This window comes from Filicampus tigris, chromosome 19, assembly GCF_054856515.1.
Source record: "Filicampus tigris isolate MCC_2025a chromosome 19, RoL_Ftig_1.0, whole genome shotgun sequence".
NCBI lineage: Eukaryota > Metazoa > Chordata > Actinopteri > Syngnathiformes > Syngnathidae > Filicampus > Filicampus tigris.
Window position 1 is genome coordinate 6055341 of NC_141235.1, and position 26650 is coordinate 6081990.

The window sequence follows — 26650 nt, forward strand, 5'->3', positions numbered from 1 at the left end:
CTGATTTGGGTTTACTTTGTCTTGGGGGAGGCAGTTCATGTAAACAAGATTTGGACCCAAAAAAAAAAATGGATGATTACCTGTTCATTTTCTTGCATGGGTCCCTTTGGCTTTTTTGTGCATCCTGTCACGATAGACAATCCCACCAAATTTCGAGTTGATCAATGAAGTTGGTGGTGAGGTTTTATTTCTTATTTTGAATAATTTTTTAATGGACAAATATTTACTTTAATACCAAATGTTTGATTTCACGTTCATTTAAGACTTTTTTATGCATTTTGTCGTGATTGACAAACCCACCAAATTTCACGGTGCTTGATGAAGCATCTTTTAAAAAAAATTTTTTTTTTAAGACTGCAACTTGGCGATTGGCTCAAAAATATTTTTAATAAAAATTAACTGACTGTTCATTTCGGGGTATATGGTCTTGGGACTTCTTCGTGCATCTTGTCATGATTGGCAAATCCACCAAATGTGACTTTGATCGATGAAGATGGTGGTGCATCGGGGGATTTAATCAGCGAAACTTCCTGTTTATTATAAGGCATGGGTCCTTGAGCCTTTTAGTGTATCTTGTCGGGATAGACCAAATTTTGCATTAATTGATGAAGCTGGTGGCAAGGGCTAACTTTTTTTTGTTCTTTTTTTTTTAAGACGAACACTTGGGCGATTGGACCAAATCGTTATTTTTAACTAAATGGCTGACTTAATTATTTCAGGGTCAGGGTCCTCAAGGCTACTTCATGCATCTTGTGACTACCAAACAACCCAATTTCGCATTGCTTAGTGAAGCTAGTGGCGTGGGCTTTTTTTCTTAGTTTTTAGATAGCAACTTGGAAATTGGATCAAAACAACCGCTTTTAAGATCCAAAATAGGCGTTTTCACATTCATTTTAGGGCACAGGCCTATTCATGTGCTTTTCGTGATAGACAAGCGAGACGTATTACTTTTAAGACTTCTTGCCAGCTCTACTAAGACTGTAGAAATAATTACCTTGAAATGTTTCTATTGCCAGTCGATCAATAAATCAGGTCAATCCATCGTGTGTAAGGTGTCCGAGCGGGAACAAACGAGACAGCGATTACAGCCCCCACTCTTATAATGAGCCATTGTTGCAGACTAAAAATAGCCAACATGGGGGAACTGTGCAAAGCCGGTGAGAACATATGATGTCACAAAGTGGGAGCCACAGAAAGCACAACACTAGAATCAGCTAAAGGGCTTTAGTGTCTGGATTTTGTATGTCAATTGAAATCTGAGAAGCTCTGGATCCCATCTGGTGATACATTAACACTCTGGCCCTGTCTACACATACGGGTATGCAATTATGATATGAAAAAGTAAAAGAAGTACAGTGGACTAATAGATAAACCATGAATAATTGATGTTATTATAATTACCATGCAAAAAATAACTAACATTTCCTTCTGATCCCCCCCCATAAAAAAAAGACAGTAAGTTAGGGTTTCCAAAAACGGGATAGGCCCCTCCTCCCACCAAATCCGTGAATGCCGAATGTGGGGTCTCACTGTATAAAGAAGTGCACAAAACTTTAGGGTTTACTTCTTTATACCTTTCTTTCCAACTTTTATCCTTTTTATCGCATTAATTGAGTGGCTTTTCACCAAAATGTCATTTCAATCAAATACAGGTTGATTCAAGGCTGACGGGTTAATCCAAGTGCTGAATGGATCCTTCAATAATGTGAATAAAAATATTATACATGTACCTCCAAATTTCAGCAGAAAATCATACGGTGTGGGACTACACTTCTTATTTGAAAAAAAAATCCAGGTTGATTCAGTGCGCCACTAAAACTTTTGCTAGAGGTGATAAAAACATGTTTCTCCAATTTTTGGGAGTTTTTTTGTGTGCATTTTTTTGGGGTGAATAAGAGGAATAGAAGTGGGGTTAAAACATAATCAGGACTCAAGCAGCGCCACAGCCTTGAATCAACTTGAAAGAAATTTCCATTCTTCTTTCCTGCAGTTCAAACATTCTACCTTGTAAGCTACTATTGTCTTTTGTTTTTAATCATAATAATCCTAAAAGTCCTTCTTAAGCGTCCACAACATGAACAGAGAGCGGGTGAGGCGTGAACTGCGTCCTTTGACGTCAGAGCACAAACACACACGCAAGCAAGCATTTGGCGCTGTCACGCTGTGCAGGACGTGGCGCTGAGTTGGATTAATTAAAGGGTGACAAAGCCCGGAGTGACGGAATGAAATGTGTTTGCTTTGTTGATGGGGAGAGCAACGAAGGACGAACAAAGCGCAAGTGAAGTCCATGTTTCCTTCATTCCCAGAAACCGGAAGGTGACCCGATACTTTCGTCCAACAGAGTGCATCATAGACTCCACACAGCTTTGATCAATTTTGAAGATTGGTTGGAATTTTGCTAAAATATAGCTAAAAAAGTACTAAATATTTTTTTTTTTTTTTTTACAATGCAAATACAATGTTTTGTTGACAACACAAAAAAAGTGCACAGATGACACATCAAAGGCGATAAACTCTTCAAAGCTAAAAATACAAAGGAGTGAAACTCCACTGCCGTAAGAAAAGGCAACTCTTAATTGGACAACACGACAACAAAACCACATTCACACTCCTTCAGCTGATCAAAGAGCCCCAAAATTAAGCTTCATCTGCCAGGAGATGTGCAACCAAAAACAGGCCTGAGCTTGTCTCCTCAGCATAATTCCTCATCTATGATGGGGAAATAAATATTCTGAAAATGAACCCATTTACCCTCCTGTTGGGTTTGTGCATCAATGTGACCTGCTGCTTTGATGCTGAATCGCGTCATTAAAAAAATTGTATTAGAATAAAAATATGATATGTAGTATGTGAAAAGATGAGCATCACAACAACATTGTAGCATGATTCTTATGATGCCGTGTACTGTTATGCACTTTTGCCTTGCACTGTTTTTGGGGGAGTGGTAGTTTAAAAAAAACAAAAAAAAACGTTTTTTTAAAGGAGATGACAAAAAATGTGTACATGTTTTTTTACAGGTCAATTTCAGACACTAACAGGAGGGTTAAATCACAGCATTTGGCTAAAATCTGAAATCGGCATTAATCAAGGTGTGCAAAGCTTCCATGATCTGGTGCGCCCTAGTGGCCATCTATGAAATTACACCTCAAAAATCAAGTCAAATCTGATTGCGATCACAAAGCATCTCCCGCAGCTTCCTCGTTAAAAAAACAAAACAAGCAAAAAAAAGAAAAACAACGCCCCGCCATCTCACCTGTGAGCTTCTTGACGGCCTGCAGCCGGACGCCGAGCGCCTGGTGGCCGAGCAGCGGCGACGAGGGCAGCGAGCGCGACACGCCCTCCATGATACGAATGTGCTGGACGCCCTCAGCCATGGAGAGCGGCGGCGGAGGCGGCGGAAAGGCGGCGTAGTAGTCCGCCTCGAAGGCGCAGTCGCCGTCTAAGCTGCCACCTGTGGGACAAAAGACGCACAACAGGCATGAATCTGCACTTTTGTTTCATTTGTGATGGATTTGAATGGGGAAAGTGCAGACAATTGATGAAAACGCAAACAAACAACTCATGTACAAAATTGCAGTTATAACCAAAAATTAGTCGGGGGGTTATGTAATCGTGCTAATCAACAAATACAATAAACTGAGGTAATAATAAATGTCAGTGTTTGGCCCTTTCAACACAATCATTGGAGGCATTTAGATTATTATGGATTCATCAGGGCGGCGTGCACACACTGCACACAAAATTTTACTGGAAGACTAAAAAAAAAAAAAAAATTATACAACCACAACCACGGCAGGCATTTCATTAAAAAAAATGTTGATTCAACTTATGTCTATAAAAATGCAGTGCATCAGTTTATTACTTTTTATGGTAGCTAGCTACAGTTTATGTTAGGTTTACTACACTATAACTTAATCTAAAGATGCAAATTCGGTCTGTGCTGGTCTAAAGTAAAGTCATATAAGTCCAGTTATAGCTTTATTTTTGTAATGATGGACAAAACATACAATCCAGAAGCATGCCACTACTAATGTGATCGTTATGGTATGGCTGCTAATGCGAGCAGAAATTAGAAAAGAAAAAAAAAAAAAAAGTATTTTAGTCGACGATGTGATGCAATAATGACACGTTTGGGCCGCTTCGTGACTCCAAACAAACACAAACGCCCACACCGGTTGGCATGTTCCAATCATGCATAAGGATGGGAGAGAAAAAAAAGGGGTGGGGGGCGAGGTAATTACGGAAAACATTTCCTCCCAGTTGCTGATAAACTCTCCAGTACACCTACTTCAACAGCAGATTACAAGATCAACATCCTCTCATGCGTTCATGCATTTTTTTTGGGGGGGCGCGCGGGGGGCACATTCAACATTGCTGGCAATTCTTGCTTCTGGATAACATCTGCAGGACTATCACTTCAAAGGTGAACTACAAGAAAAAACATTTATCTAAATTATGTTCAGGCATAAAAATTTAGGCTATGAATTCTACCTTATCGACACCATTTTGCCATACGCAACAATGTTGACTATTGTTGCTGCTGATAAACATTTACAGTGCACTCACTTCAAATGACATTACACGAATGTCAATATTTTCTCATGAAACGTCACCATCTTCAGGAGGCAGAAACAATTTAGGAATGCAGTGAATTTAATTGACACAGTTTTTTGCTCCAGACAACATCTTTGGTACTTGGAGATTTTAGCTTATAAAGTCCATTTTATTTACATGCTTTTCACTACATACAACGCTGCCAACCATTCTTGCTGCTGATAAACATCTACAGTTCAGAAAGGAGTCAGGAGGATTTGTGCTATCAACTTTATTGAGACCCTTTTTGGCTCCAAACAATGCTGCTGACTAGTTCTGCTGATACCTCTCCGATACTCCCACTTCAAAGAAAAATGTAGTCACCTAAATACATCAACTTGAGTGGTCGTAAAGATTTGGAGAATTGAGCCATGTATAGTTATATTTTCACTACATGTGTCTGACTATTATTGCTGCTGATAAACATCTACAGTACTCGCATGTACCTTCGTTTTCAGTAGTTGTAAAGATTTGGAGAAAAAATTTTTTTTTCTATAAACAGAATGATGCTGACTATTGATACTGACTGCTCACTTTCACTTCTCGTGTAACTAGAAGTAAAGATTTGGTATCTAAAGCCAACTTGACTGACGCGTTTTTTTACAACGCAATGTCGCTGACTATTGTTGCTGCAGTTCACACTGACGTGTGTATACATTAAATTGCTTGTAATATACATTTACCTTGGCCGAACTGGCTCAGGTGAGGGTCTAGACCGGGTGAGCGGGGGTCTGCCAGGTCCTCGCTCCCGCCATCTGTGAAGGACGAGCACAAAGAATAGGACAGCGAGTGAGCACGGTGGTGCCAGCGCGACGCCGCAGCCACGTTGCGGCCGAGCAGCAATCGAGTCGCACACTCGTCCCCGATCATCCACAAGTGGGACCTCAGGACCCCCAACAGGCTACTCAGGCACAGGCCCTCCACGCCCTTCCTGCCGGGGCCCAAGCGGCCCCTGACGGTGGCGAAGGCGGAGCTTGCCGCCAAGCTCCACTTTCTCCTCTTCCTCCCGCCCGCCATCTTCTAAAGTCTGATAGCACCAGAGAAACAGTGGACGACTCCCAGCTCGGATCCACATACAGTTCACTATATGAGGATCAATGACGCCCCGAGGGAGCACGCAGCTGGAACTAACCGCAGTGGATGGAGCTGCAAAGAGGAGGGCGGGAGTGCGGCTAGTCTCGTCCCGGGGTTGTTTGTTGTGATGAAGCGCAATCATCCCAAATTAAATCGTAGCAAGCAAGCAGACGCGGATCGACCAAAATTGCTTTTGCGGTCGCTTGTTGCTGAGAAGAGTTCATAGGTCTCATGCTGCTCAGGCCAATAGAAACAAAAATGGCATATGTTGACAGACACACACGGTGAAGAAATGATTCCCAATGACAATGCTAACAAGGGCTGCTTCGCAAATTGAAGAGTCATCTGCTGGTTTTAGCGAGGTGAGAATAATGCAGAACTGTTTCCAGACTACAAAATGGGATTTGTTTAAGATATGGATCAGTATCCAGCAGCAGTTTTGCATTATATCAACTTCTTCGTAGGCATCATCAGCGGACAGCATCCGAGTTTGCTGCATCCCAAGAAAAAGCCATGCCTGCTTAGGAAAGTGAAAGGGGATTTAAGATTTAGCGACAGAGTTGTGCAGCTCTGCCAGAGAGGTACATGTATCAGAGACGTAAAAGCTGACTTTTCAGAGGAGGATCGCAGACTGCCTCATGCGCGACCAATGCAGGCAAGGTCCAACAATTAAGCAACGACAGACCCAGCAAACTACAGTCCCCTGACGACATCTCCGGAGAGGTGCTGAAGGACTGGAGTCTTTAACCGGTGGCTGAGTCCGACCATTGTCCCCTCCTGCCTCACCGACCCACTCCCGCAAGCAGAACACCACCAGTGTGCTTGAAATGGTTCCAAATTGATTGACCGCAGGATGTAAACACAATCGGACATCAGGATTAAGAACAGCCTAAGACGACCAGCGAGTGACTAGACTACATGAAGGTGGTAGACTAGGAAGAAACTGGTCCACTGGCTACGTGCAACACACTAGACCAGGTAGTGTTCAAGTCCTACGGAAAAGCCGTAAAGCATCACCTTTGTAGCTTCAGCCTTAAAATAAAGATGGTAGCTAACTTTTGGTCACCAGCACAGTATTTGGCCTCTCTGGTGGAAAGATCAAGCCGCTCGATGGACAGATTCAAAGAGCCCGAGGGGGCGCGGGGAATCGCGTGGGAACTGGGCCAGCATGAGATTGACACCGATGCGCTGCGCTACAAAAAACACTGCAACTACTGAGTCAAGAAGTTACATCAATGCTGGGATCCTACTTTTTTATTTATTTTTAATACTACAAGCATACTGTAAATATAGGAGCATGGAAGCTGGTTCGGGGATGAGGGAAGGTCAAATTTATGGATTAGGGGGTTAAAAGATTAGGGTCAGAGTTAGTAGGTTTGGATGAGGGGTTAGGTTTGGGTCTAGTGTTATGGTAGGGAAAGTGTTAAAGTGAAGTTATGGGGAAAAGTGGGGGGTTGCAGCTGGATTTAAGGTTTGGGTAGGGGTCGGGTTAGGGTCGGATAAAATTAAAGGTTTGAAATTAGGGGATTATGGTTAGGGTCAGAGTTAGGCCTACCACAGACGGAAAAACTGCGACCCCTGGTGGTCTTATCAGGAAACAAGGTTTTGAGGCGCCACATTATTTTATTACCCACAATTACATTACCTGTCCACAGCAGTTACAGTATATTATAATTGTACAAAGAGCAGAACCAGATGAGAAGAAAGGAGAGCATGTGGATATTTCACAGACTGTAGGCAATGACAGCCCCACTTGGGACTTCACAGGTACAAATTATAAATATAGTTAAGTATTATTGTAAAAAAAATATATCCACAGTAAACGGCATTGTTATTGTTATTATTATTACCATGTCATTATTGAACGATTTTGAGGGAATTTTTTGGCAACCGAAAATGTTTGCTGGATGTGCTTTTGGAGCTAACATTTAGCGATAAATAAAGCCAAAGTCTTTGATGAGTCCATATTTAACAGAGGCGACACATATCCCACAAAGCGTCGTTACCGCTTTTCTTCCCTCGTCCAAATCCTGTCAGGCCGGAGAATCGCGCCTTTGTCGCATATGTATCGGAGAAAGAAAGTGTCCATTCTTCGCCGCAGATTGCTCTGTTGTTTCGTAATCACAATGGGATGTTGTGGCACGCAGACAAGTGGCCTCTTTCAGGGGGGAGATAAAGAAGGTGGAGGAGGAGTGAACCTCGGACTGTTCGAGGACAGAGACGTGTCTTCTTGCCACAGCAGGACACAAGACAAAACATGTGGCGGCCTCTCCAGAAGAACACAAGGCGAGTCAGAGTGACACAATCTGCCCTCTGTGCGCCTCCTACGCCTCCAACATAACAGCACACTCGAGTCTGCTGGCTTTTCTTTGCAGCGGTGACGGCATGGCCATGCGTTGGGACTATTTCGCACGGGGACAAAGAATCATTATGGAGATGTGGCAATCATGTGTGAAAGGATGAAATGCTTTGACCAATTAAACCCGTTTTTACCAGTTTATTTCTAATTTTGTTAAATAATAAAATGTGGGTATTTTTAATCGAGAAAAATGCAATTCATTTCCCCCTACATGATTGTTTTTATTCCAAATATTTTGTATTGTTCATCTATTTCTTTTGCCTAACATTAGTTTTGTCAAAACTAACTTTATCTATACCTTAAGATTTTTTAATGTTTCCGCCAGTTTATATTTTTCATCTAATATTTATGTATTATCAACAGTGCATTTTATGTCATGCTTTTTGGTCTAATATCTTATTTACAATTTTATTTATTTAATACTATAATATAATAATAATATAGAATAGAAGAGGTTAGAATATGTTTTAAGATACTATTTTTGTATTGTATTGTATATTATATTTTGTCTAATCATTTTGTTTAAGGTTTTAGTACTGTTTTTAAGACGTTTGTATTTTCTAAAGTATTTTTGTATTTTTTGTCTGATGTTTTTTAATAATTTCAACAGATGGGATGAATGCATCGATTGACGAATGACATGGATAGAAGCTCAGAGGTGAAAAAATGTCCTGAAGTCTTCAATGAATGGATGGAGGAATTAAAGGACAGTACAGTACGTGTAAATTGCGTTGGAAATGTTAGATTCAATGTGTTATAAAAAAAAAAAAAAAAAAAAAAAACTCCCACACTGCAACGGGAGGCTGTGTCGCTAGTGGGTGGTCTTGGTTTTGAAAAGAAAATAATAAAAATAAAAAAATGAATAGAAGCTGGCAAGGCTTCCAGCACATCACTGTGTTGTTACATCACACGCGGCAAAAATAGACACACGGAAGGAAACGCAAGCGCAAGGAAAAAAAAACAAAACACAAAGACTGATGCTTTTGGTCACATTTCTTTCAGGGTTGCTGCGACATCGAGGACTTAATATGGGGCAGCACCGTTCGGAGGTTCGGGGTTTGAATTTCCCCAGCTGGCTCTTCCTGAGTTTACATTCTCCCCTATTGGAGAGTCCATACAGACAATCCACGTTTATATCGTTTATAAGAAGCTAAAGCTTTTATCTCGCTTTTTGTTGTTTTGAGTCACGATTGGGATTTTTCACGCACCCGAAATCAGAAAATCGTACAGTCCCGTAGTGAATACGCTATTATTTCCACTATATAAATGTGCCCCATTTAGCTAAAATGGCACCCTGCCGTCTTTTTAAGATGTGATAATCACTACAGTATTCCTTGCTCCAAATGAAAAATTGTACACTGATGTATTCTGATGTCATGCTCTGTGGCAGTAAAAATGATTTCACTTTCTCTTTGCGTCAAAGCCGGAACCGTTCATTGCATGCCAGAAATCCAAATGGCACGGTCCAATCATCTCACACGATAATCGATGGACAGGAAGTCAAAATAATTCCATTATTAGTTTTCCATTATTATTTTCCAGTTTCCCTGGTGAGGAATAATTTTAATAGTTTTCCCACCCCTGAATCAAAAATGGTATAGTCCCGCCTTCTTACGTCATGCTCTGAACCATGCAAATTAACTCACAATTATTACTCTTTTTTTAAAGGGAATATCAACCCAAACATATTTTTTTTCCAGAATATGTTCCCAGCAGGCCCACTAGTTGAACACGGCATTCTGGTTAATATTGCGTTTGTGGACTATGAGTTAAGCAGCAAAATCCACCTGTTTTAGCCATCTCAGGGAGTGGCCATTTTGTCATTTCTGTCAACTGAAAATTACATCACAACTACCCAGGGCTCAGCTAATGACCAATCACGGCTCAGCTTTAGAAAACAGGCGAGCTGTAATTTGTCATTACCTGAGCCCTGGGTAGTTGTGATGTCATTTTCAGTCGACAGAAATGACAAAATGGCCGCCCCAGAGATGGCTAAAAACAAGTGGATTAACTCTTATCCCGCAAATGCAATATTCATCAGGATGCCTTCTTTCAACTAGTGGGCTTGCATAGAACATATTCTCGAAAAAAATATGTTTGGGTTGACTTCCACTTTAAGACATGAATAGCTTTGTTGTACCACTTTCCCAACAAAAATGTACAGTCCACTGACTCCAATCTTGAACTAGGAAGTACAAATGATTTCACTGTTTTGCTACAACTTGACTTTTTGTCATATCGGTGATTCTTGGAGTTGCTCCACCCCTGCCTAGAATCCAAAATGGTACGGTCCCACCTTCGAACAGAAGTAGAAGTCATTCCATATTTTTCCAGGATTTCTCCCCTTTAAATCATGATTGGTTTTTTTTCTCCCTCCAACCTCCTACCCAGAATCAGAAATGGCACAGTCACATCATCTCCTGCCACGCTCTGTGAAATGAAGCTCTCGAGACAACGTGAAAGGAAAGCAGCGTGTGATGACGGCAAGCTTAAGTGGATGACGATGTGGGCGTAGAGGCGAGAGTGGGATTTGACAAATAAGGAAAACGAGAGGGAATCGGATGGGTTGAGAGTGGGAGAAAAAAAAGATGTGGAGGAGGAGGAAGATGAATGGAGATGCAAACATAACGGGAAGGCTAAGTTGCAGTTTATAAGGGCAAAAGGCAGACTTGAGAGAGGAGGGCGGATGTGGCCGAGACTCATTAGCCTGATCTCCTGCTCCTTTTGTTCTCCGCAAATGCCTAAGTGGGCGGGTGGATAAGGTGGCAAAAACAGTCTGTTAACGCCATCTTTATGACTGCGTTTTTTTGTTCGGATGCCAAAAGATGGCGCTAAAGCCGTGATTTTGGTGAAACGAAACTTCTCAACTCAATTAGACGTAGTTCCTTGGCACCAAAATGCCACAAGAATTAGATTTGTCCCAATCCGATCATGTGATCGGAAATCAGGGCCGACGCGTGAATTTTCAGCTGATTGAGATCGGCTTTATGAATGCCAAGAATAAAATATGCTGTTTACTTGAGTTGAACCACTGTCCATGTAAAAAGTTATCACTGTGCCTTTATTAAAAAAAAAAAAAGATAGATAATTAAGAAATTTTGGATTTGTTTGTCTTGTTTATTTTTTTTTCACAATGCATTGCCGAGGTATCAAATCGAGAATAAATGGCTATGACTTGGGTGCAAAAAAATGTGATCAAGCTATTTCTACTCAAAATGGTGTCGAAGTACTACTTTTATTCCTTTTGAGCATAAACACACTGAATAGGTGAATTTTTCAGCAAATAACTAAAAATAGGTGAATTTGTAAAAAATAAATTGCAAATGTGCAAAGGTTATTTTACTCTCTTTTTTTCTTGTTTTTTTCCCTTGTATAAATTATTTGATGCGAGGATATATTGCAATAAAAGGTAAACTAGTAGCCATGAAATAGTGTAAATACGATGAAAACACTGATTTTGTGGTTTCTTTTTATCAAACAAAAAAAAGTGTTGGTATTAAAATATGTGTTTTTTGTACTTACGTTTTTTTAAACAAGCTATAGTAAAATAACTAAACTAAAAAGGGACTTTAAATTTAGCATTAATACTGACAGATATGTCACACACAGTGTCACTCTTCAATGATTTTCTTTTTACAGCGATGATACCAAAAATGTTTTTTATAATTACCCTTTTAAATGAGTTGAACTAAAAGAAAGTAAATAACAAAATTGAAATAAATTCAATTTGAATTCAGCATTAATACTTACATAGCATCACTTTACAATGAATAGCGTGTATCTCCAATTAGTTTCTTTGTAATAAAAACAACCAAAGTACATTTTTCTTTTTCTTAAAAACAAATAAATTGACACTCGTTTTTTTTAGATGAAATAGTTTTTCTTTTGGTTGCATTAACAGGCAAATAGCAACATTTCTGATTGCGATTAGTGATGTAGACCACCAGCACGAAGGTGTGGCACTACAGTCAAGGTGATTAAAAGAGACAGACAGGAAGCAGATGATCTTTTTAAGAAAATAAAATCAAGTCCAACGCGCTTTCAGATCAAGGTGCCACTCACGAGTTGATCTGAGATGTGCTGCCAATAAATCCTGGGAAATGAGCAACAGATGAGCGCTTGCTCCATCCATCCATTCGTCCGTCCGTCCATCCATCCATCCATCCATCCGTCCGTCCGTCCGTCCGTCCGTTCATTCATTCATTCATTCATTATCCATTCATCCTGACAACCAGATCACCGCGGCTCACCTTTGTCAGCCGAGCGCCTTGTCGCCCGAGCCGTAAAAATCCTGCACCATTGCGAGGCGAGATCCCTACACAAAAGGAGCAGAAGCCGGCGGAGAACCGAGGCGGAATAACGGATGGAGTGAGGGAGAGAGCGAGAGAGAGCGAGCGAGAGAGAGAGAGAGAGAAAGGACAAAGGATAAAGGGAGGAAGAGGACGGACCAGACAAGCCTGGAGAGGAGAGAATGTGAGCGGCGAGTGAGGGAGCGCCAGGTGTCAGGACGCATCCACTCAGCGCGTCGCGCTTCAGCTCACACGCACAAACACACGCAGACGGAAACAAGCTCGCACCCCCTCTTCCTCCTCCTCCTCCTCCTCACCTCACCCTCATCCTCTGCTTCTTCCGCCAGCAGCCGAATTCCTTCACTCGTTCATCAACAGCTCTGACTCAATAGTAGGGCTAATTGCCATATTTTTTTCCCCTCGATATTGCGATTTAATATGCGATGTTATTTTTTTTTGTTCCAAAGTCCTCTCCGCATGTATTTTGGAACAATCACAATCAATACATTTATGTGTATTAAAATAAACAATATCAGACGGGTCTATTATACGCTAAACTCTGGGGCAAATTAATTTCAAAATGTCCTGAAGTCTTTTGGCCAATGGCACGATCAGCGAGGCTGGACCAAGTTCCGGAGTGAGAGGACCACTGCAACGACCAGAGCGTTATCACGTCGCAGCCAAAGGGTAAGCAGAGCTGCAGTGTTAGCACAGATTAGCGTTAGCTTACAGTGCTACCAGCATAATCGTCTGATTTGTCATATTTTTTCACGTACTATTGGTCAGTCCCCACGAGGTTATGACCAATATCAAGTTTTGAAAATCTCTTTGAGGGTACAATGTTAAAGGCTCAACAAACATGCTCTATTTGTGGTTTCCTGAATAGTGCTGGTTTTGAAGACGGTTTCCGTTGACGGCAGCAATATATATGTATGACTAAAATGTTGCACCCGCTTCAGCTTCCAAGGTCTTTTCTCATGAAGAATTGTACTGTGGCCTGTGACCAGAAAGTTTATTGATATTCTATCATCAATATTATACCTCAAATGCATTTGGCCACATAAAGAAAAATAAAAATGATTTGATGGTTGAAAAGATTTTTTTTGGGCATTCAACTTGATACATAAGGAACACATCAGCGCTTTTTACATACTGTCCAATGTTTAGTGAGGCAAGGGCGGCCTCAGCAAAATATTTGCGGGTTGGAAGCACGCACCTCTGGTCGAAAACAGAAATGGGGAAGATGTCTTTGAGAAATGCTTAGCCCGGTTCTCGTCATACGGAAAACAATGTGGGAAATGATTCTGCTCGTGTTGGCCGTTTCCCAGCAGGAAATAAAGTCACTTGTGGAAAGTAGACACCTTTAACATTTATATGTGACAGAGCAAATTCAAACATAAAACGGCTTCTATTAAAGATCGCAACTTTAGCTGTATTAATTCTGAATCTCCTAAGTAGGGAAAGAGAAAGTGTTCAATTTTAAAGCCGAAGGCCCTAAGTGGGACAACAGGAAACGCCGACACCAGCGCGGTGATGACGCCGCGATCAGAGCGCGGAGGAGAAAGAGGAGGAGACAGGCGCTGCTTCTTCTTCTTCTTCTTCTTCTTTTGTACCCACGCGCCACGCTGCCCACATGCTCCTGGTCAAAAAATTAAGCGAGCGCACTTCCCTTTTGCAAAAGACTCACGTGTGGCGGCGACACGACGGGATAAGAATCAGGATACATTTCTATTTCCTGCCAATCTCCAAACAAGAGATGATGATGGATGACGTGTGTCTCAAAAGTTACATCATTCTGAAACTTAACAGTCAAATAACTGACAGACTGACACCCGTTTTCTATGATGCGTTATTCGAGTCGCAGCTGAACTAGATTCATTCCGTTTACATTCATTCCGAGAGGGAAAACGGAATTGAAAACAACTCGGAAGCCAACTAGCATCACACAATGGACTGTGTTTGACTCTGGAAGTTCCACTGTGATTTTTCTTCTTTTGCAAACATATCTACATTGTCAAAATGTCAACATTTGCTTGTTATTGGACATCAATGATATTTTGCTCATTCACGCCTGGCCGCTGGGCCACATTCCCGCCATTCATGGCGCTCCTTCCATGGTCGGGTGGCACAGGAAGGAAGCGGAGCGTCTGTGGATCAGCGGGCGCCAATCTGTCACTCGCTGGATTAGGTCCAGTGGTGTCCGATCGTGTGGCGTTGCCGCGGCGATGATTTCTATGGTTCTGCACCATACCTTTTGAATATTTGGACCCCTTTATTTCAGTCCAAAATATTAGAAATGGCTGAAAAGTACAAGCATGATGTGGTGGCAACAGAGGTTGGGAAGAGTACGCAAAAATTCCTTCATGTAAATTTGTCAAATTGAAAATTTGCATGGGCGGCGACTTGTGTCAGTCATGTGACGGCCTGGCTCTGTTTAATTGGTGAAATGGAGTCAGGTTTTGCTAATGGTAACATTGGTTTGGTGAACTAGTCATAAGAGGCTGAAGTCTGAAAAAAACACAACAGACCAAAAAAAGTAGTGAGCAGAATGTAGCGCCATCTAATGGAGTAAAAGTAGAATATTTCTTCCTAACAAAAATACTCAGGTAAAAAGTAAAATAGAATGCTGCATCAAAATTACTCTGACAAGTGGAATTTATCCAAAAAGTTACTTAAAGAGGAAATCAACCCAAATGTATTTTTTTCCAAAATATGTTCTATGCAAGCCCACTAGTTGAAACACGGCATTCCGATAAATATTGCGTTTGTGGAATAAGCAGCAAAATCCACCCGTTTTTAGCCATTTCAGGGGGCAGCCATTTTGTCATTTCTGTCGACGGAAACTGACATCACAACTACCCAGGGCTCAGGTAACGACAAATCACAGCTCGCTTGTTTTCTAAAGCTGAGCTGTGATTGGCCGCCAGAGATGACTAAAAACGAGTGGATTAACTCTTATTCCACAAACGCAATATTTATCAGAATGCCTTCTTTCAACTAGTGGACTTGCATAGAACATATATTCTTGAAAAAATAAATGTAACGGCGTAAATGTAGCGCGTCACTATCTAACTCTGGGTGGCACTGCCGAAGCGTCTTTCTGATCTCTAATTAGCGTTGTCCTCCTCCAGTTGGAGAAGAGCCGCCAATTAGCGCGCCGCGATGAAGGGCAGCGTTGCCATCTCACGTCAAGTTCCTCCTACATGTTGGACACAACTGGCTGACTTTTCATTCAAGTATTTGGACAGGAATGTCGGAGGAATATTTATTTGTGTTAATTGACCTTTCAGCGAGAGTTCGTCACATGACTGAGTCAACCAATCATGACTTCCTACATAATAGTGGCGTGCGCGCTTTCTTTCCCGAAAACACTACCTTAAACAAACCTACTTGAGCAAAACACCACTTTGATTATTATGGCACATAAAGATCGCTCAGACGTAAATTTCCAACAACTGTGGCATATTAAAAGCCTGCTGAAAGAGATTATCGCTCAGCATTACAAATCATCGGGAAAAACTGCTTTCATTAGGATGCACATAAAGTTTGCTCCGGCGTAAATCGAGGTGAAGCATTGCAGTCAGTTTGCGGAATAGTGATGACTGATATCCCGAGCGTCTGGAAGTGGGTGTCAAGTTTATTCCTTTTTTTAAAAAACAAAAACCAACAATGACAAATCTCAACATTGGATCAAGCTAATGTGGAAGACCACAAGACTAGAGTCCATCGAGAATTGATAGCAGTTGATAGCGGCAATTGATAGTTTCAGTTACTTTTTGATTTTTGACAAAAGGGTGTTAACATTAATTGACCAATAAAAAGCATAAGATCCAACAAAAAGGCCATTCTACCATTGTTTTTTTTTACTTTTGATAATTCACCTTGGCACATATCCATAAGTTGACCCATGGGCCAAAGGAGCCATAATGAAACAGCTCGTAACTCATCCCCCTTAAACCGGGAAGTAGCCTGCTAACGAACAAGCTAAGATTTTTTTTTTTTTCTTTTAATTAAAAATTCTGCCTTCTTTTCCCCCTTCAATAATCCAAACTAATTTGGGCTGCCGGCACAAGTATGAGCGTCTTCTGTGTCGCTCCAGCACGCTAATTAGTCATGCAAGTGCTCGTCAAGACAAGTCCACCTTCAACCCCTTTTCTCATTTTCCAATCAAGCCATGCCACAAGCTCTAATTGTCCTGTCAGGCGGCTGAGACCCACTAGTCCGCCCCGTCCCCATGGCAACCTGAGAGGGACCGGATGCGAAAACTCAACTACCAGTTCCTGAAAAGCTCCAAGCTGGACTGGAAAGCCACTTGACTCACCGCTGCTGCGACTCTTGCGGTTGGCCTTGCCCCCCGTGAGCAGCATCTTCAAGCTGTTCCGGAACATGGCGGGATGGTCCGGATGCGTCGGACCAGGCTGCACCACAATCTGTCAAGAGGGGGAAAGAGAATGATTTGTATTGGATTGATTGATTCAACTCGACTGAAATGATCCAATGCACACGTGGTTGGGTTATTTAGTCATGATGCCTGTAGAGGGCACACTTCATTGAGTTTTCTGCCTAAACGGGTTGTCAGAGAACATACTGCAATACGGACCAATAATACATTATAATTCCGACCGTATAATATTATGCGATGGTGTGAATAATTGTATAGGTGGAAAATGAATGGAGTAAGGTTTCCTAACATGGTGGCTAGCACTTCAATAACTTTGCTACTTTCAGAGAAGAGAAGACAGTTATTTTAATTCCCCAAAATGCAATCAACCCTGGGTGGGTTGTGAACCACTAGTTCGTGGGTGGTTTAAAAAATAAAATACAATTGATTAAAATGGTTAATGTACACCCATTTTGGGACTTGGCTCATTTAAAAAATATTGTTTTTGTAGAAATTATTACATTTTTATTATTCTCTGTAATGAATCAGATTTTCGAGGGCTTAAACATGAACAAAAACTCACCCAACTTTACACACACATCAGGCCTGGCCCAAAAAAAAAAAAAAAAAAAAAATTTTTTAAATATATTTGTTTATTTTGTGTTAGTTTATTTTTCTGGTTCCTTTTTGTATTTATTTGGAGTGTTTTTATATATCTATGGCAATTTTAATTTTAATTTATGAGTTATTATACACCACACAGATTACAGACCACATATATAAAGAATTCATTTAAATGAATTAAAATATATCATGTGCATCCATAGTTGGACTTGGCTTTAATTGGAAAAAAAAAACATGATCTTTATCTTTGTTATTAATCTTTCATGATTGTATTTCACTTTTGATTGTTTTTTGAAAACAAGATTTATTACTTCTAATACACATGTTGGGTGCCGGGTACCAAATCGATGATAATTATATATTTATCTTTTTTTTTTAATGGATTGTATTTATATTCATTTGTGACGATTGTTTTTTTTTTAATTTCCATTTCATGTCACAATTTTATTTTTATCAAATAGTTTTTTTATACACACAATCATCTTTTCCTCCTCACTTCCGTTGCACATGAACAATCTGTAAGTCTATTAAAATGGCTGGCACGCGTGTGAATTTGAATGCCCCATTTGAAAAAAAAAAAAAAAAAAAATTCCACAAAGTGTGTCACGACAATGACCCCCGGTAAAACGCGGGTCTCCGAGGTCTGACCAACTGGGGAGCCCCGATTCAGACCGTCGGGTTCATCCAAAGGAGATTGGTACTACTGACTGGAAGCTGCGCTAATCCGCACGGAACAATAGCGGCGTTGCTGTGAATGCACGTGAATGATGCATGATGACGAGAACGCGGAGGAGGCGGCGATGCGTGCCAAGTCACTGGAGCGACGTCAACAGACATTTGAATTTGCTCGGCTAATGGATACAAACGCTCGGGAGCGTCTTTATACTCCAATGAGACGGAGAGGCGAGAGAGGAGGAGGACGAGGATGAATTTGTGAGAGCTCGTTCCCACTCTCTCTGACCCGGCGTTCTGTCCACGTGAAGGAAAGCCAAGAAGCAGCATGCTCGGGCGGCCGGAGTGCGTCAGCGGATGCTGACCATCTCGGGGGCGCTTGAGAGCAGCATTCCTCAATGCACTTTTTTTTTTTTTTTTTTTTTTTGACTCTGTCGATTATTTCAAGTTGTGCTGTTTATTTTATTTTGTGTGAAATGGTCATTGTTAATTGGCGAGGAATGTATTGTGCATGCACGCGTACCATGGATTCATTTTTGATTTTGTAGATTATTTCTGGTGATTGTGTTTATTTCTATTGCACAATATGTTGGTTATCAACAATAACTGGCAAGGGGAGAAATTGTGAATGAATCGTTTAGAAGGACCAGAAGAAAAATCACATTCATGGTGACGGACTATATGGTCAATTTATTTTTACTTTGTGGATTATTCCTAGCCGTTCCATTTCTATTGGGCAAGGTGGAGATTATCAGGAATAACTGGTTGGAGGAGAAATGATATACATTGCACATTTTGCACACATAACTGAGCAGTGTGTGACCCGGCATGGCATAAAATAATTTCTGTGGATTATTTGTTTATTTCTGCTATTACTGATGAAAGGAGAAATTAATTCATGACATGACATGTACTGTACACTGTTCACATGCCTGATCATTTCGTGCACCTATTTTGACTGTGTGGATCATTTCTAGTCAATCTTAAAACTATTCACAAAGGAACAAGTGTCATACAGTAATTACAAGACCGCACATGAGAGCCAAAGTGTGTCGGCCTTGAACAAAAGACATCCAAGCTTGCGGCAGGTGCAAGCAGGCTGCCGCCCTCCCCCAAGGTCCTCCCGTCTGCCCCATCCATTAATTACTAAGCTTATTTACAATCAATAAAGCTTCTTTAATGGCAAAGGGCACGTTTGCAGGGCGCCCCCATTGGATTTATCTCCCGTTACCCCCCACGGTCTGGAAATGAAAAGTCGTCTGAGAGGAGCACATGCAGACTCGATCGGGACAGTTAGACAAGACATCATTCCAGAGAGAATGCGTGCGCTCAACAAATGGTCGCGTCGTCTTGTCATGCAAAATGTTGCACCAACAAAACACAAGTACACTCTGGAAGTTGACTGCCTTGACTTGAAACCCTAAACCCGAATTGAGACCCTATTTTGGCTTGAACCACAAATGTCATCCCAGAGCCTCACTTAAAACTCGATTATGAAACCTTAAGCGTTATTTGAAAATCGAACTTGAAACCGAAACTTGAGACCATAAACCTGACTTGAAACCTTACTTTGAGACCCTAATCTAGGCTTGAATACCTGATTTCATCCTAAACTGTTGCCCTTGGGGCGATGCAAGTTGAAATCGTATTGAAACGAAGAACAACAACATGACCTAAACCTAAAATAAAAACCTTCAACCATCAACTAACTTTCCTCAGAGAACAAGCACAGCCACCCCATTAAAAGTGCTCCTTCGTTTTGTCTTTTTTTTTTTTTTTTTTACGAGCAGAAGCGAACAGTGTCAGTTTCACACACATTTTATCACTGGTAAAAGTGCAGCAATAGGACAAGGCTTCTAAATAAAAAGTGAGCTGCTGACGCATGAGAATCAATGTCAGTGGACCATCTGTGACCAACATGCGGAAAACCACATTTGGCAAAGGTTTCCAGTTCTTCCGATGTGTGTGCGCTGACAGATGTGTATGACACACACACAGAAGTACATGTGAACAAAGAAAATGCTATTAAACTGCTTATTTAAATACTATTTAAAAACATATTGAAAACCTAACCAATTCAAAACCATAATTCATTGCTTAAAACCCGAACTATACTTCAAAGCTATTTTCAAAACCCTAACCCAAGCTTTCAACCTATATTTGAAACCATAACCCTGTCTTGAAAGCACAATCTGAAAATGGAAACAACACTTAAAACCTAAACATTGTTTTGAAACCTTAAACCTGGATGGAAACCCTACTTTGGTTTCATGCATGACTACATCAGAATCAAAAACTGAATCAAGTATTAAAATCCCGCTTGGCAAGATTAAACTGGACTGTGTGATTAACCACGCTTGTAAATCCACTGCACGGCGGAAACCTAATTGAAAACGTCGCCTTTCACAGCCAAGGTGTTTGTCACGTCCGCTCGTTTGCATGAATTTTGTCGAGCTGGGCCGCCCCTTGTGCCGCTCTGAACAAACAGGGCAGCCGTTCAGGAGGAGGAGGAGGAGGAGGCGGAGCCCTCATGAAATGGGGCGGGAAGGTCACCCCGCTCATGGCAGGTAATCACACATTTGCATGAAGACGTTTAAAAAAAAATTAAAAAGAATGAGCCACTGGGTTGGATGAATGTAAGAATTAAATCAAAGTACGAAACCTCAACCTTACTTTGGCACCCAGACTTGAAGCCCTAATTTGAAACTCCAAACCTTGCGTGCAACACTACCCCTGTCTTGAATCTCTAAACCAATTGACTTCAAAGCCCTACTTTGAAACCTTAACATTGGTCTGAACCCTAATTTGAAACCCTAATATTGGGTTCAAACACAAACATTGGTTTGAAACCGATACATTGGCCATCTGATATTAACTCTTTTTAAACACCACGATAAATGGACTAGTTTTTGTTTTGTGTTTTTTTTAAAAAAAGTGCAATTTTCAGAGAAGAAAAAAAATCTAATTAACTGGTAAAATCGATGAATCGGGCCGTGGATTATGGATTATAGTGGACTTTAGAGGTTTCTCTGTAGTTGTGCCTGCTCCGGGCAGTCCTGCTCTACCTTCTTGTCGTCTTTGATGTTGTGAATAGTGGCGGAAAGGAATGCGACACTTTGCTGGGCCCATCTGTCTAATGGCGAAGAGGCGACGGCGAGGTTTTTCAAACAAACGTGTGCATGGACGCTCGCAAAGGAAGCTGCTTGAAAGAATTCTCTCTGATGCTAGTTTTCTGTTTACATTGTAGCGTAATTAAATTTAATAGAGCGATGGAAAGAGCGCGATTGAAAAAAAAAAAAAATGACACCCCTTTCAATGTTTTAGGTATGGAAAACAAAAAATATTACAGTGTGGGTCCTGTTATGCCAATGTTGACTTAAATTTGTCTGGAAGACTTTTTACAAGTAAATTAAGCAGACACAAGAGACGAACAAGTACTATGAAGGCTTTTTTAAATGAATTTTTTTAATGAATAAAGGTAATTAAATTGATGTGATTCTTGAGACTGTGACATAATTAAATGCATTGTAATATAATACAGAATAACATAACATAAAAGTATATACAATACAGAAATACAATATTTAATCATTCTTATTAATTCGATGGACTGCTTTATGTATTTATGATACTTAATGTTATTTCTTTAATGGCATGTTAATTTAATCGTAATGGTTATTTAACTGAATTTCCAATAACATTACTTATTCAGTGACATTTTTTATTTATCTCACGACATTGATTTTTAAAGGGCCTTATTAAATGGCCTTTCATTTGAGGACACTAAAGGTTATTGAGAAACATCACAAAATCTGAAAATATAAAATGAACCTTTCAAATTCAACAAATGGGAGTTTTTCAGCTATTAACACAGCAAGCGAGGCCTTCTTCCCGTCATGCATCAACCTTCTGACATTCAAATGAGATGGACTGAAGAAAAAAAAAAAAAAAAAAAAAAAAAAGAATAATCAAGTTACTCATGTGACGGGTGAACATAAAAAGTCAGTCAGAGTCCTTTTATGTACGATTATGATTATAAAACTCCCTGGCAGCAGCAACTGTGCCCTGTCCAGCCATTGAGATGCCCGCCAGACTTGTTTTTAGGATTGGATTAGCTAAAATATCTTGAAAAAAAAAAAAAAAAACCCATAAAAGTCAGTCTGCATCCTGTCTTGTGCAACAAAGGCAGCATTTCATCTCATTAAGTTTCAATGCAAGACAAAATAGTGTGCCTACCACCTTAAAAGCACGACTAAGTTTACAAAAACAACACACACACTCTACTGAAACACAGAACTGAACAATCACTTGCCCAGCACCCCCTAGTCCCCTGACACACGCACGCACACACGCACACATATCCCCTGGGGAGAAAACGGCTTCCTTCAGATCTCCTTTGCCAACCTGACAACACTCATCATCATCCTCATGAAGCTTTCCAGCCTGGAGTGTCTGATTGGTCAAAGCGTGACAAATCACGGCAAAGTCTATAAATGTAATGAGCAAGCGGGATAAATCATTTTTCACATGACTTCCAATGTGAAAAAGCACTTTTTGGCACCCACGACCATTTGGGTACTGGGCACTGAGGTAGGGTATATAACGGGCGTGTCAATTGGTGGAAAAGTCATTTGTCCAGGTCGCTGTTATGAAAACATGGAATGGAGGGAGACAAAGTGGTCCTGCCAATTTCTGTACTTGCAGAAAAGCCGTAACGGAGGCTAAAAAGGGAACGCCTGAAAGCTGGGACAGGTGGGTGAAATTGACTTGACACTCAGTTTTCATGTGTTAACCCATTAAGGATGGGAGTGCATTACCGTCTTTCTACAGTTAAAGCCTGGAGGGCATATACGTCTTTTTTTTTTTTTTTTTCCATCCAATTTTTGTTCTCTTAACCAATGAAGTGCATCAGAATATACACGTGACGGTGTCGTGAGCCCGCAGAGGATGTTCTGGAATTCTTTCGAGTCATAATGGCGGACGTCGTCGATCGCGGGAGCTTTGAAATGAGTAACGGCAGTGATATAGACGATGCGCTTGTGGACTTTGAACCAGTCGATCGTGACAATGACAATATCGACTTCTTTGTAACAAAATAGAGGATGGTAATTACCACTCGATTTTTAAAATTAAAAATAGTGCTTCTCTTACACTGACACTTTATTTTTACATCTTCGATTGAAACAGTAAAGATTAATAAACCCGGGCCTGTGTGCAAGCCACATATCTAAGGTCTCAAAATCTTTTGGAATTATGTTTCTGTCTGCTACAGGGGCTGAGATTTTAATTATTTTGTAGGTGTTGAATTTCTGGGAAAACTTTAAGTTTTCAAGTGTAATTCCAAAGACGACCTTAGGTTTCGGGGAGCTGTTGAGCCAGGCGCTTTAGGCCTTAATGGGTTAAAGGCCCGACATTCAAAGGTAGTATTATTAACCAAAGTGGGATGCTGGGTCTTCTCTTCAGACTCTGATGCAGCAATTTTACAGGATGATGACATGATTCGAGGGACCCCCGGGGCTAGAGGAAGTTATTAACTGCGTTTCCTGCCCCGCCAGGTAAGCACATCAAAGACGAGCGCACGCACCATTCAAGGACGACGAGAGGCAGCGAGCGGGGAGATGTCATGTTTATGCAACCGCACGCGCCCGCTAGCAGCCGCCAATCATAATGAAAGACGGACGCTGCGGGACGAAAGGTCTGCAGTGTGCTCGTCCGGGTCACGTGTGAATTAGATGACAAGTGGCCCTTCAAGTAAAAATCCACCAATAAGAACACGGCACTGTGTTTTCTAGCTCTGCCCTTTTTGTGCCCCAAAAGGCACTTTTAAGTGTTTCGGCAGGATTTCACCAGGACAGACTAATGTACTGTACACCAGGAGTCCCCCAACCACCGGTCCGGGAGCTATTTGGTACAGGGCCGCACAGAGATACAGAAAAAAAACATATAATAATACCATAATTTCCTGTAAATAACACGTTTTTTTTGTAAAAAAAAAAAAAAAAAAGGTTCATGTGCTGTACATATTTGGGTGTATTACAAATCACCACTGTCATTATGCTTCCCACTTATCTACTGTATACGGTATATTTGGGAGTCCTGACAAGGAACTGCAAATATGAGTTGGCGGTTGGTGCACAAAATGAATCCTATATATTTTTAAAGATGTCATTTTAAGGGCTGCTTATAAATGAGTATTTCCTAATTATAACAAATACATACCACATCTACACACGTAGCAAATTGTTGGAATAGGACAATAAACTTTTTCTAAATACATTCAAAATAATATAGACAACGTTGTGGTGAGCATGAGGGTTTAGCCCTCTGCAAGAGTTACAGTTGCTCATGTGGCCCCTTTGCAAAATTAATTGCCCACCCCTGGTCGAAAGCTACGTTTTTCTAACGGTTCCAGCGAGCGTGACTTGCTTTGGTGTAAACTTTGCATTACATACTGAAAAGAACATGAATAGTAAGTAAACATCTGTCCTTCATAAGAAGACATTGGTACTTTCACACACGTCCTTAGCCCGTTTACTCAAAATGACTGTGGCAGCACCAGACAAACTCTAAAGATTTGACTTTTGGATTTATTTCTGAGCCAATTTTATGGCCGGCGAGTTGCGAGACATTAAATGCGGCGTGTTCACCAGCCTCCATCCAAGAAAACTATGAAAACGCACACTTCTACTTGTTGAAGAGAAAAGGACTTTCTTGATAGATGGCCACATTATCCCGCAGGGCCGGTTGAGCTCTCCCATATATACTGTAAAATGCATGGACATAAAGATCAATATTTTTTTTAGGTTAGACATCGGGAGGCTTGTTGAAGTCCAGCAGAACTACAAAAATAAATGCTATTTTTGGCTTGTGTCCATTGTTATGCTAAGTTCTTGCTCAGACAGAGAAATAGGGACCAAGATCTGCCGGGAGTAGTGGACAGCAACGGGTAAATAAAGCCACCTCAAAAATGTTTAGAATTGCCTGAATTAACAGTTTCAACTGTAAATACATCACCAAACTATGATCCCAAAACAGTTTAACGTAATTTCAAACCCGTCTTGCAACATTACCCTTAAAAATAAATCAAGGAGCTGACTGGCGCTGAAAATGATGGAATCCGATCTGAAACGACACATCAAGTGGTGAGCTGCTACTGAGAGGCTGAAGTCTCAGCACGGCCTTTCAATCATGCGATAAGCGACTTGTGCGATAAGAAGCTGCGCTCCAATCTCCAATCAATACTTTCATTAAGGTTGCCGATTGGACATTTGGTTATTGGATTGGACATTTGATTATTTGGCAAGTCTTCTACGCCGCCTTGTTTGATTAAGGGGAAGAATAATTTGCAGGGGCGAAATTTACAAAATTGCATGCAGTGCCAGAGCAGTCCACTCCCCCCAATCGACTAGTACATAAGTGTGCGGCAAGGAAGTCGATTGTCAATGCGGCACAAAGAAGTCGGCAGCACAATCATTGTGTTTGCTCAAGGGTGCGCGTTCGCGTTGCTCTCTGGGTGAACTCCGCATTGAGTCCAGTAATTAAGCGCTATCCGCTGATGGGAGTCTAAACAAACTGCCAGCGGGGTCCTGAATGGAGAATTCAATGAAGCCATTGTGAGATCGACAACCGAACGGTAAATATATTTAAATACCACTGACTTCTTCTCATAAAATACCGTCCTCTTTGAGCAAATATTTGCTCCATTTTCATCCCCCTTTGTTCAAACATCGTTGTAAAGGTTGGACTATGCAAATGAGCACAACATGCGCGGCCAGAGAAGAAACTGTCGCGGATACATTTAAGGTTAAAGGAATACGGCAGAGGCTGTACGAAGACATGCGACATTGAGCAAGGTCGGTCCCTCGCGTCATTAAAGCCTCGTTGGTCAACAAGGCCTGGCAGCTGCCTCAGCCGCGACACAAGGGAAGGGAGGGTAGAGCACAACATAATGCTAGTCGGCTAACAATTTTTCAAATTAATTTTCTATCGGCCACTGGGAAAAGACTGATCTAAAACAGAACTTAGACGAAATGATCCAGATGACGCTGTAACTCCAGTAAAACTGCTTCTGACTTTCCGTTTTTGAGACTGTGAAAATCGTTCGGTATAAACCTAGCTGAACTCATTCGCTGCCTGATATTTTCAGACCCTCTTTTACCCTAACGTTTGAATCAAATAAGGTCCTGGGATTGAATGGCTGGACAGTGAAAAGACCAATAAATACGTAAATGGCAGTAAAAGAGTTAAGTCGGTTCTACCCCTAGAACCTTCATGTCAAAATGTTATAAAGAACAGGCGCACCGGATTTCGGAAAGTCTTGGTTGATAGTAGAAGTCGAAAAAAAACCTCCAAGGCCACAGCGGCACCGAGGCCGCTTTTGCATCTACTGCTACATTTGACCGCTCGCTTGATCTCATTCACTGTTGATTAAACGTCGGAGAGTCGTCCCCGCGGGGCCGCGTCGGCGTTTCTGGCGTGGCAAATGAGATACGGCTCAAGTGCGCCGCTTCGGATTAGCCCCGTCCTTTGAGCCCGTTTCATTACGACTCATAAAGAACAAGGCGTCACGGGGAATGTTGCTCGGCCGTCTCGACGCTAGCGCACTTTCTGTCTCTGCCAGTCTGGGAGATAAGAGCTGGGCAGACAGAAATAAACACA

The 26650-nt window shown here is 41.2% G+C and overlaps 1 protein-coding gene across 7 annotated transcripts in view; it reads right to left on the reverse strand.

Annotated features, from left to right (window-relative positions):
* The window catches only part of tanc2b (tetratricopeptide repeat, ankyrin repeat and coiled-coil containing 2b), a 78929-nt gene that overhangs the window by 43889 nt on the left and 8390 nt on the right, over nucleotides 1-26650 (reverse strand). For 6 of the 7 annotated variants that reach the window (XM_086016635.1, XM_086016633.1, XM_086016636.1 and 3 more), the window contains exons 2-4: nucleotides 16637-16745; nucleotides 5277-5348; nucleotides 3254-3451 (exon numbers count right to left, since the gene is read on the reverse strand). In XM_086016635.1, coding sequence (XP_085872761.1) covers nucleotides 3254-3451; nucleotides 5277-5348; nucleotides 16637-16703 — 337 coding nt within the window. In that variant the 5' untranslated portion in view covers nucleotides 16704-16745. Of the gene's footprint in view, nucleotides 1-3253; nucleotides 3452-5276; nucleotides 5349-12276; nucleotides 12458-16636; nucleotides 16746-26650 lie in introns of those variants that run through there. The other variant, XM_086016637.1, reaches the window with a different exon arrangement.